Source organism: Sturnira hondurensis, unplaced genomic scaffold (assembly GCF_014824575.4).
Source record: "Sturnira hondurensis isolate 20B ecotype Veracruz unplaced genomic scaffold, ASM1482457v3 Scaffold0009314, whole genome shotgun sequence".
Classification (NCBI taxonomy): Eukaryota; Metazoa; Chordata; class Mammalia; order Chiroptera; family Phyllostomidae; genus Sturnira; species Sturnira hondurensis.
The window spans coordinates 1,282,616-1,304,664 of record NW_028081945.1 but is presented as its reverse complement, the minus strand read 5'-3'; the positions used below and the strand labels follow the sequence as shown (position 1 = coordinate 1,304,664).

The 22,049-nt window shown below is 35.9% G+C and overlaps 1 protein-coding gene across 4 annotated transcripts in view; it reads left to right on the top strand.

The window, feature by feature from the left end:
- The window catches only part of KMT2E (lysine methyltransferase 2E (inactive)), an 89,338-nt gene extending 68,829 nt beyond the window's left edge, over window positions 1-20,509 (top strand). For 3 of the 4 annotated variants that reach the window (XM_037057064.1, XM_037057063.1, XM_037057066.1), the window contains 13 exons: window positions 581-679; window positions 9,694-9,858; window positions 10,402-10,710; window positions 12,216-12,470; window positions 12,639-12,783; window positions 13,328-13,578; window positions 13,963-14,019; window positions 14,152-14,715; window positions 15,691-15,977; window positions 16,805-16,893; window positions 17,003-17,128; window positions 17,297-17,394; window positions 18,254-20,509. In XM_037057064.1, coding sequence (XP_036912959.1) covers window positions 581-679; window positions 9,694-9,858; window positions 10,402-10,710; window positions 12,216-12,470; window positions 12,639-12,783; window positions 13,328-13,578; window positions 13,963-14,019; window positions 14,152-14,715; window positions 15,691-15,977; window positions 16,805-16,893; window positions 17,003-17,128; window positions 17,297-17,394; window positions 18,254-19,756 — 3,948 coding nt within the window. In that variant the 3' untranslated portion in view covers window positions 19,757-20,509. The remainder of the gene's footprint in view (window positions 1-580; window positions 680-9,693; window positions 9,859-10,401; window positions 10,711-12,215; window positions 12,471-12,638; window positions 12,784-13,327; window positions 13,579-13,962; window positions 14,020-14,151; window positions 14,716-15,690; window positions 15,978-16,804; window positions 16,894-17,002; window positions 17,129-17,296; window positions 17,395-18,253) is intronic. The other variant, XM_037057065.1, reaches the window with a different exon arrangement.
- The last annotated feature ends 1,540 nt before the right edge of the window (window positions 20,510-22,049 follow it).

The window sequence follows — 22,049 nt, the reverse complement described above, 5'->3', positions numbered from 1 at the left end:
AATTTTCCTTCCTTTATTTGGGACATAACTACATCAGTGATGGACAATTTTTTTAAAAGACAAGGTAATTTGGGGGAAAGGATTTGGCCTACACTTTTGCCCTTCCAGTAAACTTTGTTGTATACCCTCTAAACAAATAAAAGGAGGGACCATTTAAAAGTAAAAATTAAGTAATGTTTTAATCATCTCCAGGAATAATTTTCCTGAAATTTTACATTGAAAATTTATTAAGCACCTGGCATTTATAGATACTGGGTTTGGGGAAATAATTTATGTTTATGTTTGGGGGAGAATATAAATGTAAAACTATCCTAACATATTTGACCTTATAGGCTCTATGGATAAAAACATTGACTAGAACTTGTCAAAAACTTGACTAAAACATTGACTAAAGCAAAAGTATTTGACTTTGAAAAACCTCTTGAATTAGGAAACCAGTTTCAAATTTCTGAAATGGATTTAAGGAGGCTTATGATTTTTATGTAGAATTCGTTGTGGTTGAAAGACCTTTAAAATAGTTTAGTGCCCTAGTTGTATCTGAAGTAGTAGTTTCTGTAAATAAGTCATTTCAATCTTTCAGGAACCAGATTTTATTGATGATATAGAGGAAAAAACTCCCATTAGCAATGAAGTGGAAATGGAATCAGAGGAGCAGATTGCAGAAAGGAAAAGGAAGATGGTAAGTTGGGAAGCTAGTAGCTGCTTCCTGCTGTCACTTGGGCTTGGTGACAGCTGTTCTTTAATTGTTGCTGTCTTTAAGAGGGCTTGTACACTGTTCTTCTGTTTGAAGTTAGTAAACATCATATGCCACTGAACATTTGTTTGGCTTTGTCATTACCATTCAAGTTATTCTACTAATCTTTTATATATTTACTGTATGTTCATTGGACACTTTGTATGATATTTAAGAAATTTTTTAACTTTATGATGCTGAGAACTAATAAATTTTAATTCCAGAATAACTGTTGCAAAATGTGTTTTATTAGCTAAAATGTATCATTTCTCTTCATAATTTAATGTAAGACAAAAGTGAAATTTTAATAGTACCAAATAAATTGTTTATGCCAAAAAAAACCACTACAACTACTTCACTGTTTGGTAGCTACTATTTCTGTAACATACCACTACCATAAAATAAGGTTTTCTTTTTTTTTTTTTAAGATTTTATTTATCTATCTTTAGAGAGGAAGGGAAGGAGAGAAGGAGAGAAATATCAATGTATGGTTGCTTCTGGTGAGTCCCTTGCTGGGAACCAGCCTGCAACCCAGGCATGTGCCCTGACTGGGAATCGAACCGTGATTGTGTGGTTTGCAGGCCTGCGCTCAATCCACTGAGCTACACCAGCCAGGGCAGGTTTTCATTAAAATAAGTTTAATATCCTTATATTTGAAAATATTTTATCTGTATAAAAACTAGGACAAGATATTCTCTCTCCATGTTTATTTAGCAGTCAATACAATGTTTAGGCCACTTAAAGTATTACTGTATAGTTTGAAAGACTTGAAAATGACTTTACGCAACTAATGATCTTAGTATGGGTTTTCTGGGGTCCCTTTTATTTTATATGCTCTCTTCTTTACTGTTGTAGAGATTTTCATGCTGTATTCCATGGAATCTCAGGTTATGTACTTAGGAGTGGGGTCTTTGGAATTAGGTTATTGTAGGCCTACTTAATATGTTTGTTTTCTGTTTTATTGTCTTGATCATTTTTCTTTTACCGATTCATTGTTGATGTTCAAAATTGTGAAAGCAATGCTAAAATGTTTTATAGCCTCAAGAATTAAGACAGAGATAGGAGAAAAGAAAAACAAATATAAGAGAAAATATTGGAGGAGGCTGGTTATTTTAAAAAAAAGTTCTTCCTCTATGCAAAGGAATTATACGGAATGTTTGGCAAGATTCAGTTACAGCTAAATCACCTCTACCTACCCAAAGTACCCTTTCTTGACTAGATTTTCACATTGGACTGTTCATTTCCACAACTGACAGTCTTATATTTGCACTAATTTTTTAGGAACTTTTAGAATACCAATTTAGGAAACCACTGGTTTCTGTGTGACGCATATGTCTGGTAGGAGGAACTTTTTTAACAAGTGGTTTTAAGGGCTACGGCAACTGCTTTGAAAAATATGAAATTAAAAAATCCTGGAGATTTGTTTTGCATCCATATAATTATATTCAGATTTCATTCTGTTTTAAAAGTTTATGACTATGGGGCTACTTTAAAAAATATTTTTAAATTATTTTTAGGGAGAGAGGAAGGGAAGTAGAGAGGGAGAAACATCAGTGTGTGGTTACCTCTCACACACTCCCAACCAAGGACTTGGCCCACAACTCAGGCATGTGCCCTGACCAGGAATCAAACTGGCAAACTTTTGGTTTGCAGGACAACACCCAACCCATGGAGCCACACCAGTTAGGGCTATGGGGCTACTTTTAAATTATATTGTATCAATCTGAAAAAAGTAGTGGCACTTAGAACACCCTCATTTTCAGATTCCAGAAGAAAATAAACACACCATTTTGCTGATGTTGAACATAGCGGAACTTTGGATTGACAGACAAAAAAACTTTTTTGATTTTGCCTGTTAGGTTGCCATGTTAATACAGAAGAATACTTCATTTTTATATCTATTGTAGCATATTTATTTTAATATTGTATCTCAGTATTTTTCATAGGAATAAAAAGAGGAAAACTTGAAAAGGGGTAAACATTTAGAATTTGGTATTTTAAAGGGAGATAAAATATTTTAAGAATCTTGGGATTTGGGTTGTAAGCCCTCAAAGTCACTTGTCATGTTATTATTTCTAATTGCTACATTTCCTTTGATGTTTCAATTACAGAATTTTTAGATACACTCAAATAAAAATGCAAAGGTATGCATCCTGGGACTCAACATTTGGTATGGTTGTTTCTCCATGCCAAAACATTAGTATTAGTGAGAGCAGAAATGGTTGGTTTTGAAAGTTTAAATAGTAATCACCATTTATTTTTCTAGTGTTTGACTTTCATATTGGTTAACAGAAGTAGTCAGAAAGACAAAATGAACTCATTAGAAACTTATGTCAATCTGATGTAAATTTTCTCCTGTGATAGGTCACTTTATGGGGTGTAACATGAAATGCTAGTTCTCCAATATGTCCATGACATTGGTATGTAAAAGGAGTCAGTCTTATTCTCCTCACAGATAAATACCATAGTGTTCAAATTCAAACATACAAAAGCCCATCATTTTGTAGTATAGCTTCAGTCATGTATGAAATTGTTGATTTGGCCAGTTTTAACTACACAAATGGCAGTTTCACATAAAACTTAATATTTATCATTTTGCTCTGTCTTCAAAAATCACACCAGTGGGTAGAAATGTGATAGCTCGTAGCGGGTGGATCAGAGACCATTGCATAAATTAGGCAGTATTCGTGAGTAGAGTGTATGAGTAGACCTTCATGAGTTGGCCTTATGACTAGAGTTTAAAGTGCAGGTTAGCTTACAGGTAAATTGTATGGAATTGAACACATGGTTGTAATTCTCTAGGGGAAATATCCTGGAGGCAGTTAAAAATGTGATAAATCATATTTGGCTGAGACTGTAGGGTGGTATTTGCAGGGTAAAAGGTAAGGGCATAGGGAGATAAGGTTGGTTGGTTGATTTCATGAAGGAATATTTATTCAGATTTTATTATGTGGCCAGGGGTAGAAAGCTATTCTTAACATTTTCTTTTTACTCAATTATATTTTGCTTCTCCTTTTTCCCCTTAAAAAGTTGTTACCTGCTTTTAAAAGTAAATGTGGCTAAATGGTATGGGACCAAATAGATGGTTATGGACATTCCAATTTTAGCTACTGAGAAATACTTCTTAGGCAGTGGGTTGGAATTGACTTGGGAAGATTCTTAAAATTAGCCTAATTAAGTTACTGCATTTGCAACACAGTAGGTTGTTTATACTCACCGGAGTCCAAAACCAAGGCACTGTTCAATAGAATCCCCCAAGTAGGTGGTAGGTGAGGTGGCCATAATCGTATTAGAGGTAAAGTGAATGTGCAGAAGGGGGTTAGATACAGGGAAGCTCACCTTATTTTGTTTAATTAACCAGTGATGAATTAAAATATTAAAACCTTTAAAAGATTTAAGTTACAAAGAAGACTTGTTCCTTCCATTTAAAATTTATGAAAAGAACCTTCTTTATAGTATGTTTAATCTTTCTTCAAATATCTTCAATATATTAAGTTTTCAAAATGATTTTCCATAACCTTATGGAAAGACTGTCTTGGGAATGGAGTCTTGATTAATATTTGATGGGCTATTATGGTCAGATTGCCTAAATTGGTGTCCACAGTAGGTGATTTAGGAGGATAGAAATTGCAGAAACAATGAAAGGGATATGAAACCACCTAGGTATGAGATTCTTGACCTTGTCAAGCAACTAGGTTAATCCAGAATTAGTTTATTATCACTAGGATATAAACTATATAAAAACAGTAATTTATAGCTTTTTCATTGTTACAGACCCAGTTCCTGTGGGCAAGCAGATGATCAGTAAATGAACCTACTGAATATTTTATGGCAGGCATTTGAGGCAAGATACAGGCTTTTGAGTGTGAACTAAACAAAGCTTCCTTATAGTTCACTCATGTGCTCTGGATATCTTCCCAGGATGCAGGATTCCTCACTACTTTGTCAGCCCTCATCCTTCAGATAAAAACCAGTCCATAGAACTCAAATTTCGGATGTTTTGTGAAAAAGCTCTGTGACCAGTTGATTTTAGTGAACAGCATACCATGTCCTCAACTTTGAGATTCCCAATATACATGGTGTGTTTAAAAACGAGAAATCGTTAACATTTTCTCAACTTGTATACCCTTGCAACTTGTTTTTTTGTGGTGACACCTTTTTAAGATTTTATTTTTAGATGGAAGGGGAGGGAGAAAGAGAAGGAGCAAAACACTGATGTGAGAGAAACATTGATCTGTTGCCTCTCATGTATCCCAGCTGCAAACCAGGCATGTGTGCTGACGAAGAATTAAATCAGGGACCTTTCATTTTGTGGGTTGATGCCCAACCAACTGAACAACACTGGTCAGGGCCGTAGTAACACTTTTAACATCCCATAAATTTTTATTCTATGGAACACACAGTCTGAGAAGACACTATAGATTCCATGATGTAACTAATGCCTGTAGAAAGTGACTTAAGAGTAGAAGATGCAAACGAAATTTTAATAGTAAAATTAGAATTTGCTGCTAGAAGTTATATGATGACATTATCCATCTTTTCTCATAGCATGATTGAGTTGATGCTGATTACTGATTTTAATTTTCTAAGGTCCTCTTTTTCTCTCATCATAGTTAAGGAATTGTATTTCTAAACATGAGTAATTAATGATATTGTAGTATTGAATAGCAAAAGGAAACTTATTTTTACAAGTATTCTGTTCAAACACAATGAGGAAGTTTAGCTTTAGCTGCCCTATAATAAAGATTGCCAAAGTCTTGTTTAAATACTTAAAATGATGTCTTGTTTACATACTTAGTGATATGTCTTCCAATAACAATGACACATGCTTTATATAATGTATATACAATTCTAAACAAAATTTTGTGTTTCCTACATATTGAGCACCATCTATGGTAGTAGGTGAACAAAGAAGGCCAAGGTCCTTGTTCTGGAGAAACTTTCAAGGGAGGATGGGGTACAGGGAATAATATATCAAGATACCACCATCGGCCTTTCTTACTTTTTTGAAATTTTATTGGTAACCAGTCTTATTTATTTTTATTTTATTTTTTTAAAGGTTTTAGTTCGATTTTTAGGGGAAGGAAGAGAGAGAAACATTGATGTGTGGTTGCCTCTTGAGTGCCCGCCACTGGGGACCTGGCTTGAAACCCAGGCATGTGCCCTGAGAATCGAACTGGCGATCCTTTAAGTCGCAGTCTGGTGCTCAATCCACTGAGCCATAGCAGCTAGGGCATATTTTTTAAAAATCAATACAACTTCTAATTCCTATTCAAAAGGATAAGGAAAGTTACTTAAGGAATCTTTTAATTTCTCTAGTTCACTAAAGTCTGTAGAACATGATAACATGGAAAGTTGGCTCTGCCCTTTCCTCTTCATTTATTGTTATTTTTTAAAGATTGTATTTATTTTTAAAGAAAGGGGAAGGGTGTGAGAGGGAGGAAACATTGATGTGCAAGACTTACATCAACTGGTTGCCTCTCACATGCCCCCAGCCGCGGGCCTGGCCTGCAAACCCAGGCATGTGCCCTAACTGGGAATCGAACCGGCAACCTTGCAGTTCACAGGCCAGCACTCAGTCCACTGAGCCACACCAGCCAGGGGTCCCTTTCATTTAAAAGACAAGTTTTTTTTGTTGCTGTTTTGAAGAAAATCTCTTTCCTATCCAATACTAAGGTAAAAAATTGAAGCAGAACTCCCTAGATGACTTTGTTTTCCTTCTCAGTTCTTATATACTACTTAGCAAATATCCTGTGAAGGCTACTATGTATGGAGCATCCATAGTATGTAAGCTTACATTTACTGAGTTTCAAATGACCAGATAGCTCTAATTGGGATGAATTGTAACAACTCACTGAGTGAGGTGTATTTTTTCAGTTGCAATATTATAAAAAATTTTGATTCATGTTCTGTATTAAGTAATCTTTAAACTATACTGACATTAGGTCTCCCACATTTGTTGACTAAGAGGCTTAGATGATCTCCAGCTTTTTTCCAAGTATAAAATTGTATCAAGTTAAATCTGTGCTCCACATTGAAGCAGATTTGAAATAAGTGTCAAAATTTTCCTCAAGTGATAAAATCCTATAAAGGAATATTACTAAGCAGATTTTTTGCTTACAGGGAATTAGTATATATTTGCTTCTATATAAATTATGATGTCATAATAGCATCCTGTAAGTAGGGCTCAGTAGAGTCCTTCATAGTTTAGTTTAGCACCCAACACTCCAGCATTAACAGTGTTTCGAGAAATCATGTAGTATTCCTGAAAGTCAACCCTATCTGATTCTAATTCTGTCGGGGTCTCTCCATTGTCCAGCTCAGTAAATAAAATGACTTTGAGGTGTGGACAAACATCGGCTTGAAAAGAGTCATGGTTATAGAATATACAGGTCTTAGTAATGGTCTTTTGTGACAAATATGACCTAAATAAACTACATTAAGCACAGATGTTAGGGTCTATGGGCAGTCTACTGAGATTGATTAGGCCTTCCAATTTCTCTAATTCCCTAAACAGCTGTAATTACTTCAAGTTATATACAAAATTGTTATTTTCCAGTTACATCTACCACATGAATGGTAAATTTTCAGTCATTAGATACTGCATAGCTGGTTATGCATCAAAGAAGGCAGTAGATGGAGTGGTGAATATAAAAGCTAAATACCATGAACCTTAAAGAATTTAAAATAAAAGTAGATTAAGTGCACTGATTTTTCTCATGTAGAAAATCAGATATCATATATTTTCAACATTTGTGTTTTAAGATGGAACTGGATTAAAGCTATTAGGGTATCTGTTTGGTGCTTTCAGTTAACATTTTTTGTAAACGAGAAACAGTTTTGCTTTATTCTGTTTTATGCAGAGTGTCAGTGGCTGTTAATTGGAAAGAGTAAATCAGGAGCCAGGTAACTTGGATAATAATTATGGCACTACCTTTAAGTGAGTCACTTAATGCACATGAGCTTGGATTTCTTAAGCAGCATAGGACTATATTCAAGGACTATATTATTTTTTTAAGATCCTAACCAGCTCAAAAAGATTGAGTCATCTCTAAATATTTTGCTTTGACTAGGAATTAGTTGTTGTTTAAAAGAGAGTTCAGTTTTTAATTGAATGAGTTTTGTTTTTATATCAAATAATTTTGTCTGACCCTGACATTCACCAATCTGAAACAAGTGAATACTGAACTATGTTAAAGAAACTACTTTTGGCACAAATTCATATTCATCATAGAAAATCCTGGATAATCATGATATAGAACATATCTTCATTGGGTGCCTGGCTTGTAATTTTTCTTTTAACACATGAAATGATCCTTGCTAATAAGGCAAATTGAAGTTTGTTTCTTCTTGAAGAATGTTCTTTTCCCAGATGTAAAGTTTTTTAAAGAGATAAACACAAAATAATTAATAATTACTTTTGTCTCCCCACACCCATCCTCACTGAACAGGTGACACAATTATGAAAATTACCTTTTTCAGTTACTCCAGATTTCTAAATTTAGGGTTTTAGAAAAGCCCTGATATATGGAGACAGGGATTTTTATAGAGAGTCATAAGATAAAAGAGGGTTGAATGAAATGATTTTAAAAGATCAGGGAGGAATTTTCTAAGGAAGAAATTCAGCTTAAAACTCCCAGTTCTAGTAAAAAAGACCTTTTTTCTTATTTTCTTTACCTGTGCTATTTATTTAAGATGCAGGTATGTATCTATGAGCAAGTAATCTTACCTCTTTGGACCTGTTTCCTTACCAGTAAAATTAAGAGGGCAAGGGTAATACATGTTGTGAGTGACACATTTGCAGTATGGAAATTTACCTACCTAGAAACTTATAGGTAATATCATAGGAGTTTTGTTGACATACTACTTTGTTTCCTTACTGAGTGTAACAAAGAAAAAGTATACAGAAAAGAGTAAGCAATAGGTTCTATTGTGTGTTTGATGCTTGCTTGCCTCTCTGCTTGTAACTACTGGAACTAAAGCCCCAACATGGAAAAGACCATGCAGCCAGACCGAGTTTCTGATCTTTCTCCCCTACATCAATGGCAACAGAGGAAACACAATGGATCTGAGCCTCACGGCCTGGTTCTTCGATGTGGAGAACTGGACAGTTGACAAACATGCTTCCAGTTTCGGGCTAAAAGCTGAAGGAAGCAGTTGCCACACCCACTGACCAAGTCTCTGGGTCTTAGTTTTACTATTTTCTCTCCAAAGAGAACTGATGCTCAAAGAAACTCTTCATGTTTCTCAGTCCCTGTCTTGAACTGTGTTAGACAGAAAGCAGAAGATAGAGGAATGCCTTATTAGAATATAACAGAGGGCAGCACAGCCAAAGTAAAAGTAATAATGTGTAGAATGCCTACTGTTTTCCAAGTACTGTTGAAAAACATAATACCTATTTTCTATTTGAAATCAGTAACACTCAGTAAAGTTTAAGTATTATTTCTCACATTTTATAAGAGGCTCAGAAGGTTAACGTTAAGTTGCCTCGGATCATCAAGGTAATGACTGGTAAGAGTCATAATTTGAACCTGGGACTTCACCCCACAGTATCCTGCTACCACACGTCAATAATATATTAACTTCAGTTTATAGGAATTTAACCTTTTCAACATAGGAACTTTAAATCTTAAAAAAGGCAGACTTTTGTATTATTGAGAAAAACAATTTTCAGCTCAGTAAAGCAATATAGGATTTTTTTTGAGGCTTTCTGTTTTGTTTTGCTTTACCCTTAATCATCCAAGTGTTCCTCTCATTAAATATATGTGTAATGTCAGAGCTTAGCCGAGGTGTGTGGGAATCTGAAATACTTCAAATGAGTATGTGTTCCCCTTATCATCAATAGAAATGATTTGCTAACAATATCATAAAATCTTTTCTGAATTTGCCATAAACATTTGGACTTTTGAATTTAGTTCAGAGTAATGATATTTATGTCATCTAAAATTTAAATTTCATAGACAAGAGAAGAAAGGAAAATGGAAGCAATTCTGCAAGCTTTTGCCCGACTGGAAAAAAGAGAGAAAAGAAGAGAACAAGCTTTGGAAAGGATCAGCACAGCCAAAACTGAAGTTAAAACAGAGTGTAAAGATGCACAGATTATTAGTGATGCTGAAGTTATTCAGGTATTATTATTCAGGCCCAGTTATATTTTCACTTTTAAACACTAATAAAATTTGCACATCCAACTTAATTACCTTTATAAAGAATTTTTAATGTCTGATATTAGCTTCTTTTAAAAAAATTATTTTGAGAGAGGGGGAAGGCAAGAAGAAAGAGAGGGAGAGAAACATCGATCAGTTCCCTGCTGTACGTGCCCCCAGTGGGGACTGAACCCACCACCCAGGCATGTGCCCTGACAGGGAATCAAACCTTCGACCTTTCTTTCGCTTTGTGAGACAACCCCAACCAGCTGTTACAACAGAAATAATAGGGCTGATGTTAGCCTTCCAATAGCATTTTTCAAGTCCTATAAGTCCTATTAGACTTGAGACATAAGACTGCTTGTTTTGTTTTTGAGAGTAAGAATATTGTTAATAATATCAACTTAGTATATGTTGGAGTTCATATATTTGGGAAAGTTAGCTTCTGAAATAGATTAGTGCTGTTAAACTTCTCACTTATGTAAAATAGTATTAAAAGTTCCATTCTCTTGTATTTTGAATTAGGAACAAGCAAAAGAAGAAACTGCTAGCAAGCCAACTCCTGCCAAAGTGAATAGAACAAAACAGAGAAAAAGTTTTTCTCGCAGTAGGACTCACATTGGACAGCAGCGTCGGAGACACAGAACTGTCAGCATGTGTTCAGATATCCAGCCATCTTCTCCTGATATAGAAGTTACTTCACAACAAAATGATATTGAACATACTGTACTTGCAATAGAGCCAGAAACTGAAACTGCACTTACAGAAATAATTACGGAATCTGAAGTTCCAGCACTTAATAAATGTCCTACTAAGTACCCCAAAACAAAGAAGGTATGAATTTCAGTGAACGTAAGAGCTGTTTCCTAACATCTGTCTTATGTTAAATATGCAACATCTCATAAGAAAGAGGCATAGTTTTTATACATTTTAGCTAAGGATGAGAATTGGAAAACTATAAAATCAGTTACTGTAAACATTTGCATTACTGTTATAAAAGCAATCATAATACTGAGTCTGTCAAGGCTTGGTTTTACTATTGCAATTCAGGATTTCTTTAAAGAATTTTGCCTGCCCTGTGTACTAATTTTACACTTATCAGAAGTAACTGGTTTTAGTTGTTATCTCTTTTTATCTGTGTATTTTTACTATATATTACATGCAGAGTATAAGAAGTAAATGTGAGGAAGTTCTGGATTTCCATAGAATATACTAAGAACATGAAAATTTATAAGAAAGAATAGTTTTGGAGCAATACATAAAAAAATCTTTGAAAACTTACTGTCAAATTTAATGAAGCAGTTATGGGAAACTATTTACTGAAAACCAACCTGAGTACAGAAATAACAGAACATCTTTTATGAAGCTTCTGGTTTTCTCCCATTTTCAAATAGAGTGCAATAGACTGGATGGAGCAGAGAGAGAGATAATAAATGTATCCTTCTCATACATTTCTATATCAAAATACTTTCAAGCTTAATTTATCTTGTTTTTGTTCTTAACAAATTCAGTACTTTGTAGGTGCTATGAAACCATGAGGAGCAGAGTTAGTAAACGTCTAGGATGAACCCTGGAGTACACTTCAATGGCGGGTCAGAGGGTTAGTTGGAGATAAGATCTAAACACAGTTCTGTTTCATTTGAAGTTTGTGTTCTCTTTACTGCATCACAGATCATGGTCAAACAAACCATTACTTGTGTTGACAATGAGCAGTTACTTTTGCCCACTTTGGAAGGACAAAAAAATAATAGAAACTTTTCTTTGTGATTTTGATTAGTGGAGGGAAACTCATATTTAAAAAAGAAGCTACTTTCTTGGTTACAATTATGACATCATCCCTGCTTGTTAATTATTACCTGACTAAATGATTAGGAATTTAAATAAATTTATAGCACCAGTTACACACCTTCAATAAATAGTGATTGTCAATGCTGACAGCTTTTTTTTAAAAAAAAATGTATATGCATTAGTCAATCTCCATCTGGAGATTTACTGCCCGTTCTAATGGGCAGCCAAGCAGAAAAGCACCACCCCAAATGAGATTTTTTGAACAAAGCAGTGAAAATTTTATACCTATAATAGTAGCAGTAACAAACCTAAATTTAGTGTTTATGTTTATAAGATGGTGCTGAAGTGTCTTAGATTTTACTGTTTTATGAAAGTTACCATGTGTTTTGTGTATTAAAAAAAATAGGGGTAAGAATAGTGATAACCAAGGAAACGTACAGTGATGTGGATTTGGGGGGACATCATTTTAGGTAACACATCCATTTCAAATTGTGTATTAGCATATTCTATAGGAGAATCTGTATAGTAATCCAGTTTTTTCTCTTCTCTAGCACTTGGTCAATGAGTGGTTAAGTGAGAAGAATGAGAAGACAGGAAAACCCTCAGATAGCGTTTCAGAAAGGCCTCTGCGCATCACCACGGATCCTGAAGTGTTGGCTACACAGCTTAATTCTCTACCGGGTCTTGCATACAGTCCCCATGTGTACTCTACTCCTAAGCACTATATTAGGTTTACTTCACCATTCCTTTCAGAAAAAAGGAGAAGAAAAGAACCTACTGAAAACATTTCTGGCTCATGCAAGAAGGTAAACCTTTTTGGGATATAAAACTCTGTGATGAGCCAAATGTCAATCTCATTGCTCACTACCATTTTTGGTAGTGAAATAAATGCTTTTGGAATCGGCTCTACAGTCATAGGCTATATAAACAGTGACAAATCAATTTCTATTCATTTATTGCTTAATGTATTTCAGCGATGGTTGAAGCAAGCTCTAGAAGAAGAAAACTCAACAATTTTACATAGATTTAGTTTATCCTGTCAAGAAAGATCCAGAAGTCCTACAGTCAATGGTGAAAATAAAAGTCCACTACTATTAAATGAAAGCTGTTCCCTTCCAGGTACCATTTTTTCAGAGTTGTTTTAATGTGAAGAATATGGCCAGATGTGTATTATTTTATATAAACAGGCACATTCCAGTTACGATGATATACTTTATAAAAGAAGCACTTTATTACATGTATGTTCTCATTTCTGTCCTCTAACCTTTTGGATGAAGGTAGACATGAAAGCCTTAATTTGCACTACCATGGATGTTGGGCTAATGGTTGAATTTTTAGACTGTTCGACTTTTGGGTTGGCTGATCTTCAAACAGATTTAAAAAGTAAAAAGGACTCTTACAAATCAATTAAATTAACATCTCTACTTCTAAGATTTCTTAGAGACCCCCTAGGCCTGTAAGCTTTCTGGCAAGATAATGCATGCTAACAGTGAAATTAGTTATTCACTAAGTTGGGGGGTAGGGAGAGATTGCTTCATATTAGTAATTTAAAAACCCTGAACTTGTTTGGGGATGAAAGTCATCATTATTTCTGTTGTTGAGGTTTTGATCTTCATAACAAATACCAACAGTATTATTTCTTATAAATTCTTTTACCCAACAGATTTAACTACACCACTAAAAAAACGAAGACTTTATCAGTTGCTAGATTCTGCCTTCTCAGAAACCTCTACACCTACTCCTTCACCTTATGCTACACCAACTCACATAGATATTTCTTCCACGGACCCATCATTTGCCACTCCTCCACGAATAAAATCAGATGATGAAACTTGTAGAAATGGTTATAAGCCCATATATTCACCAGTTACCCCAGTAACTCCTGGCACACCCGGAAATACCATGCACTTTGAGGTGAGAAATTTAAATGAAAAAAAAAATCTAACTCATGGGGATGGGAATATTTTAATAGCTTGTATTTTCCCCTTTTAAATAACTGGTTTACTGAAATTAGAAAGTTTTTAAGAAACTAAGAAAATTTACAATATGCATTTATGTAAATTTTAGTTTTATTTTTACTAAAATGAATGTAACCATCATCTTACTGATACAGAGGTCAGACTCAGTGACTATATATCAAATTGACCTTAAAGCAAATGATCTTATGGGAAATGGAAATAAAAACAAAGTTTGAAGCCAAAGTTTATGTACTAGTTTCTCATTTTAAGTTTTCATTTCTACAAATATCAAGGAATTACATATTTTAATTTTCAATTGTAATTATTTCTTTTTATGTAGAATATTTCTTCCCCAGAAAGTTCTCCAGAAATTAAGAGACGCACTTATAGTCAAGAGGTAAGGGATTATTCAAGTATTCAAAAAGGTTATTTAAATTGGTGACTTTTCTCTAATATCCTTACTTTGCTTTAATAATTAGTATCAGTCTCAAGATGTGGTCATATAATTTTTTTTGTATTCTGTAAACAGGGATATGACAGATCTTCAACCATGTTAACATTGGGGCCTTTCAGAAATTCTAATTTAACTGAACTGGGTCTGCAAGAAATAAAGACTATTGGTTATACCAGCCCGAGGAGTAGGACTGAAGTCAACAGGCAGTGCCCTGGAGAAAAGGAGCCTGTCTCAGAACTCCAACTGGGACTTGATGCAATCGAGCAAACTGCCTTACATAAAAGCATGGAAACACCTACACACGACAGGACTGATTCTAACAGCCAACTGGAATCTACTCACTCTGGACGGGGCACAATATATTCTTCCTGGGTAAAGAGTCCTGACAGAACAGGCGTTAACTTCTCAGTAAACTCTAACTTGAGGGACCTGACACCCTCACATCAGTTGGAGGTTGGAGGAGGCTTCCGAATAAGTGAGTCAAAGTGCCTGATGCAGGATGATACTAGAGGCATGTTTATGGAAACACCTGTGTTTTGTACTTCAGAAGATGGGCTTGTTTCTGGTTTCGGACGGACTGTTAATGACAATTTGATCGACGGAAGTTGCACTCCCCAGAATCCACCACAAAAGAAAAAGGTTACAAATTTAAAGATTTATAGTCCTTTTAATAGTGTTTTTTTCATACTCCTCTTGAGGGTAATAACTAGCTTTTGTATGCATTATGTAAGGCATTCATATAGTTATTCAAGTTGAATTTTTGATATGTACATTTTTAAACCTTTTGTAAATGTCCAGTTAATTAGAAAATGTCAACAGAGAAGTAAAACACTCTAACCATGTGGAAAATTTCTTATAATGAGCATGGTTTCAGAAATTGAAATCTTGAGATGATTATTTTAACCAAAAGAGTAATCCCTACCAAATAAACAAAGCTGTATAATATTTGTGTTACTACCCTTACTTTATGTAGAACAGGTAGTCTTGCATAAAAAAATGCCTTTCCACAGTATTACTTGTATTTTGAATAAATATTATATAATTCCCTGACTTAACACTGTCATTCATTTGGCATACGTAAGCAAGACAATTAGAATGCCTTGTTTCAGAAAAATGGGAGAAACCACAACACGTATTTTATTTGTTAATAGGCTTATTGCTTTATAAGTCAAAGAATTTTAGTGATGTGTGCTTTTAATTTTTGTAACAGAGTCCAGTTGGCAACTTTGTGGGAAGCAATGTAGTATAGTGGAAAGAGCACGGGCTTTCAAGTAAGACCTAGGTTCGAATCCCGGCTCCAACACTCACCAGCTGTGTGACCTTGAGTGAGTGAGTTACTCAATTTCCTCATCTGTAAAATGGGGATGATAATATACCTATTTCATAGGGTTGTTGTGAGGATTAAATGAGATAATGTATGTAAATCATTAAATACAATGCCTGGCATATAACAGGCATTTGATAATAATAATTATTATTGTTATTATTTGTTCAAAATCAAATTATTTTACATAATTTTCCTAATATAAATGTAGTAATTCTCTTTATAAAAAAAGAATAGATTGACTGACATATAAAACAAGAGTAAAATATTTCCTTTTTGTCTTCCTTAAGGTCTCCCTACTAGAATACCGTAAACGACAACGGGAAGCTAGGAAAAGTGGCTCTAAGACGGAACACTTTCCACTGGTTAGTGCATCACCTCAAGCAAGTGGGAACTTGAGCAACAATGGTGATGGGTGTGCCAACAGGAGTGAAAATGGGGAGCAGGTAGAAAGCACTGCTGGCCTATCTTTACCAACACCAGCTACAGTTTATAATGCTTCTTCGGAAGAAACCAGCAATAACTGTGCAGTTAAGGAAGTTTCTGCCACTGAGAAGAATGAACCAGAAGTTCAGTGGTAAGCCTGTTTAAAAACCTAATTGGTCACTTGAAAACTACAAGTTTACCTTATAAACTTTACCTTGAAAACTACAAGAATACCTTATAATTAAAATAGTCTTCATTGTGTAAATATTTGAAGTATGCTATTCTGAAAAGAACAGGTTTTGTTAATGTCTTTCTCTTAAAGCTAAGTAAATAGAGGTTTACAAACATCATTTTCAAAGATCCTCTTCCAGTTACACATTTGTCTGTGTTGTCAAAGGTTCATTGTGTTTACTCCTTGACAGTTTTCACATAAAAATTCCTCGCCAAAGAACCTTTATCTTAGTCAATATCTTGCAGTTTCTTTACCAGTTACCTTGAAAGAACCAAGTATAGTGTTTCTTCAGCAGGAGCAGGTGGATGTAGGATGGGTCTTGACAAAGGGCAGGAGACCACATTCACTTTGCTCCTTGGTCCCCCCCTTGCCCCCTGAGGGCTTCCTCTGACTTTGCAATTCAGACACAAGGTCATTTGTACAGTATCTTTGATAACCTTTGGTAACCTGAAGCGACATTCTGAATGTTAGTACACTACCCTCCAACACCCCCCTCCTTTTCACCAAGAAATTGATTAAAACAAAGCAATGGAGTCTGAGTAACTCAAATAAATGAGGAGAAAATCTCAAGTTTTGAAAGCTGTTGAGGGGGTGAGAGGTGCTGTTTTCAAAGCTGAACACCAAAGTGTTTTCCCAAAAGAACGAAAAGTCTTGCCCTGAGAGGGCATGTTTTGACCATCAGGGGACAAAGAATAATCTAACTAGCAGTAGCTTCTTTGAATTAATGATATGATTTTATTTGAAAGGACTGCCTCAACTTCAGTGGAGCAGGTGAGAGAAAGGAGTTACCAGAGAGCTTTACTTCTCAGTGATCACCGAAAAGATAAAGATAGTGGTAAGTGAGCTTGTTCTGTTGCCAAAGAGTGGAGTCAGGTAATCACTGTGCACCCTCGTTCTTTGCAGTTCTAATGTTCTCTTTGGGTCTGCTTCTGCTTCATCTCTAGGGGGAGAATCACCATGTGTCCCATGTTCACCGAGTCATGTTCTGTCTTCACCTTCATCTCATTCAAATCACATTCCCCAGTTGCAACCCAAGGGCCCAGTCCCTTCTTTCAGTGAACTAATGGAAGGTCAGTAAGCAGATGACCTATCAGGGTTGTGGTTTTAAGTTAGAAAGGAGAGGGTCTTTATAAAAAGTTGATTTGAATAGTAGAATGCACAGTGCTTCATAGTGTTAGTAAAAGGCAATATACACATCACGGAATTTTGTACTTACTATACTTTTTTCTGCTTTACAGATCTGGAACCTGAAAACCTAGAACCCATGACTATAAATGAATGTCTGTCCCCAGATATTTCTCAAAATACTTGTAAAAGCTCTCCAAAAATGAGCAAGGTAAATAACATTGACCGTCGAACATGGCCATTCAGAAAAGTAGATGGTAATATGCACACAGATTTTTCTGCTGTGTCAAATAATGTTTCTGATTTCTAGACACTTTTCTTGTTAATACTTGACTAATTTTTTTCTTGTTAATATTTAACTAAATTTTTTAATGCTCTAAATGTACTGCAGTAGCTTGCATTTTCTCCAAGAGTCCTACCCCTATTCTGTTGCTAGTTAGGAAATTCACAGTCTTTTCATGAAATTCTCTAAAGATGACATTTATTTAAAACAAATGCTTTCTGCATCCTGGATCCTGAAGATGTGATCATCTAATGTGGCAGAAACTGTGGAAACTAAAGATGAGGAATCTGAGATTGAGTTCCTTTTTGTTTGTCCTTAAAGAACATCATACATTTAAGTAATCTTGTACTTGGATTATTTATATTTGAGCATTATTTATATCATTTTATATTTGTGAAAGATGATACAACCAGAATGGTTTAGGGGGAACAACTTTATTTACCCCAACCAATTTATCATAGGTTGGGTGTAGGGGTTTCACTCATGGAATTGAAACCTGGTGTTTAGGGTTATTAGAGTTTTCCACCGTAAGTCCCCCAAAAAGGTATCATTACTTAAGGGAAAAAAGCAGATTAAAGATCATTATTTCCTTAACTTGTCTTTAATAAAAATTAAACCAGGAGAATTTAGTCTAAGCTTATTTATTATTATAACTTCTTGAATTAGCTAAATACCCCAATCCTCTAAATACCCCAATCCTCTGTAATTAATAAATACCAATATATTTTATAAAACTGTTTCTTAAAGTTTATGAAATAGTTTATATGATTCGTTTTTCTTTTCATAGCCTGGTTCACCGGGACCTGTAATTCCTGTTCAACCACATGGGAAAATACTCACAAAATCAGATTCCCAGTGGGAGGCAACAGGTATGGTGGCAGAAGCTGAGAATGGTGTTCACCTGAAAACAGAACTCCAACAAAAACAGCTATTAAATAATACCCAAGCACTTTCAAAGAATCATCCTCCTCAGCCACTTGCTCGTAATTCATCTGAGCAGCTTTCACAAAAGCTGCCCTCTGCACCAGTGAAGTTGCACTGTCCTCCATCACCTCATGTAGAAAACCCTCCAAAGTCATCTACGCCTCATACGCCTGTCCAGCACGGTTATCTTTCACCAAAGCCTCCTTCACAGCAGTTAGGATCTCCCTACCGGCCGCACCATTCACAGTCACCTCAAGTTGGAACGCCTCAGCGAGAGCCTCAGAGGAACTTTTATCCAGCAGCACAGAACCTTCAAGCCAACACTCAGCAGGCAACTTCAGGAGCGTTATTTACACAGACACCCTCAGGACAATCTTCGGCAACCTACAGTCCCTTTAACCAACAAAGTCTGAACAACGCGGCACCACCCCCTCCACCCCCTCCACCTCCTTCTTCCTATTATCAAAACCAGCAGCCCTCTGCAAACTTTCAGAATTATAATCAGCTTAAAGGTAGTCTTTCCCAACAAACTGTGTTTACATCAGGACCAAATCAAGCACTTCCTGGCACCACAAGCCAGCAAACAGTTCCAGGACACCACGTCACTCCAGGGCATTTTTTGCCTTCTCAGAACCCTACCATTCACCATCCAACTTCCGCTGCTGTCGTCCCACCCCCTCCTCCACCTCCACCTGCTCCAGGACCACACCTTGTACAACAGCCAAGTTCCCATCAGCAACACTCTGTAGCACATGTAGTAGGGCCTGTTCATGCCGTCACCCCTGGGTCACATATTCATGCTCAAACTGCTGGACACCATTTGCCACCACCCCCTCCACCTCCTGTTCCTGCCCCTCATCACCATCCACCACCCCATCCTTCCACAGGACTCCAAGGTCTACAAGCACAACACCAGCATGTTGTAAATTCAGCACCACCCCCACCACCTCCTCCTCCGCCTTCCAGTGTTTTGGCTTCCGGGCATCATACCACATCAGCTCAAGCCTTACACCATCCACCCCATCAAGGACCTCCACTTTTTCCTTCAAGTGCTCATCCAGCTGTACCACCGTATCCCTCACAGGCTACACATCACACCACTTTGGGACCGGGAGCCCAACACCAGCCTTCTGGAACAGGGCCACATTGTCCATTACCAGTCGCAGGTCCTCATCTCCAGCCCCAAGGACCAAACAGTATTCCAACACCTGCTTCAGGGTTCTGTCCTCATCCTGGCTCTGTGGCTCTGCCACACGGGGTTCAAGGACCTCAGCAGGCATCTCCAGTGCCTGGACAGATTCCAGTTCACAGAGCACAGGTGCCACCAACATTTCAGAACAATTACCATGGTTCAGGGTGGCATTAAAATGGACTCCCAAAAACATTTTTTAAAAATGTTCCTGTAAGATAAACTGTATATTTCATATGTACCTGTTAAGGTACTTTTTAAAGCTTGTACATGAAACTTTGTATTAAAACAAATGAAAAACAAACACCAGTGCTCTTTCATTATATCTTTCCCATTTTTGCTTTTTAAAATTCCTTTAAAAATGTGCTATTAAACCAGTATTAGGTATCTTTATTTTGTAAGCGAACATTCCAGCTGTTTTTCTGGTAGAACTGATGCTACATGATTAAATTCTGTTGCAGTTAAATTCATTTAGTGAATGTTTTCTGTATTATTTTATACATATGCATTAAGTACAGAGCTAAGCAATGGCAGTATGAGGATTTTCGTTTTTTCCTTCAGCAATTCTGTGAGTGCATCTTAGATATGAAAAATGCAATACAGATTTTTATAGTTTGGTGTGGACATGGCTCTTTTTGTTTTACCGGTTATTTGCAAGCAAAATGTAATTTAATGTATAGATGATTTTTAATGTCTCCTGACAAACTGTAAATACTGCATTTCCTTTGCGTATATAATTGCTTACAGCTTTTTTCATTTGATATATAGCATTGTACATATTACAAGTCTTTACAAAACTGTGTGATCTTTGTGAAAGTAGTACAGTATATGGCCTTTAATTTTTTTATTTTAAATATACTGTCACACTGAAGCACTGGTTGGGCATTTTAATTCATGTTAATAAATCACAATTATGTCAGTTTTACCAAATTGTCTTGTACAACTTCTGAGATTGGGGTCTGTTTAAGCAAGTGCTTTTATGAAAGTTTTCTTTTGAATACAGTTTATAAGTAGCCTTCCATTTTCTTTAGCAGCTACTAGCTCAGTTGGACTGTAGCAAGATCAGGAGGCAGTAAGGACTTCTGTACTGTTCCTGCTTGTCATTTCTGCAGGAGCAAGAGCCATAGGAAACATGTAAATGTTCTGTATGCCTGCCCTCATGCAAAATGAACCCGTACCATTAAAGCATCACACAAGATAGAGTTACAAACCTTAATTTACACCAACTATTTGACAATATGGAATACCTGTCTAAACACACAGGGACATCTAATTTGTACATTTTAAAACAGGTCCTGTTAATCAAAGTTGTTTAAAACCTTAAATTAACATTTACCATCTAGCTAATGGCATCTGAAAAAGAGGACATTTTAAAAATTTGTTTTGGGTGTACTAAACTGAAGGGAAAAGGCATTATTCTTCGATCTTTCAAGTGAAATGAAAATGGCCTCTCAAGTGAATATTTTACTACTGAACTATGCTAGTAATTTTGGTAAAATAAAAAATTCTTTTGTCCTCAGGAGGATTAAGTATAACTAAGAGTAATGGCACTATATGGCAACACTTTTTTCATCATCGTTACTTGACACAATTTAGCACAGTATACAAATACTGCGCAATGGAGAAGAAAAAAGTCAACAGACTTAAAATGACTAGGATTTGGCAGTAATGTAAGTCATGTTTTACACTTTAAAGCTCCATTTCCTTTTGGAAACTAGCCTATGATAGTACATTAATACAGCTGCATTTGGGGATCAGTCCTAATCAGCTTCAAGTTTTTTAAAAAATGTGGGCCAACCTTATCATCCTTGCCTTTATCGAACAAAAGTCTACTTTATCAAAAGAAACACTTGTCCAAGAAAAAATGTCTTTACATCACCCATCTTGACCGTTTCAAACACTGTACAGCTAAGTTAACTAAGCATAGTGAAGTACCAATATTCATCTCTTGGAAGGGTTCTTAATTCCTCAGATTTGCCTACTACATAAATAATGTATGCAGAATCTCTTCTGTAAAGTCTTTGATTCCACAATACTGTCCTTTACCTCAAGTACTGTTCTTTACCAAAAATTAAAGTTAAAAATATTAATGGAAGAAAAAAAGTGGAACTTAAGAATTCCAACTGTAGATACAAACCGAAGCTCTCTACCCCTGTAGGAAGCAGTAGTTAATTACATATGATCCAGACATAGGAAGAAGCAAGTTAGTAAATCAGTTTTCACCTAAAAATTAATGCCTGTTTTTGAAGCTCTTATATCCACCTTTTCTCTGCCTTTGGGCAATTCTAATTTCCAGACAGCCAGCTTCTGAACCTGCTATAATCATGTATGTAATCCACTGCTTGTCATTTCCATGAAGACTTCACATGGACTAGAGGAAAAGATAGAACATTCAACTAAAATCACTGAGCTGGCTACAGTGTTTTTCATAACTAGCAGTTCTCACTTAGCTTGGGCCACCAAGAATCTG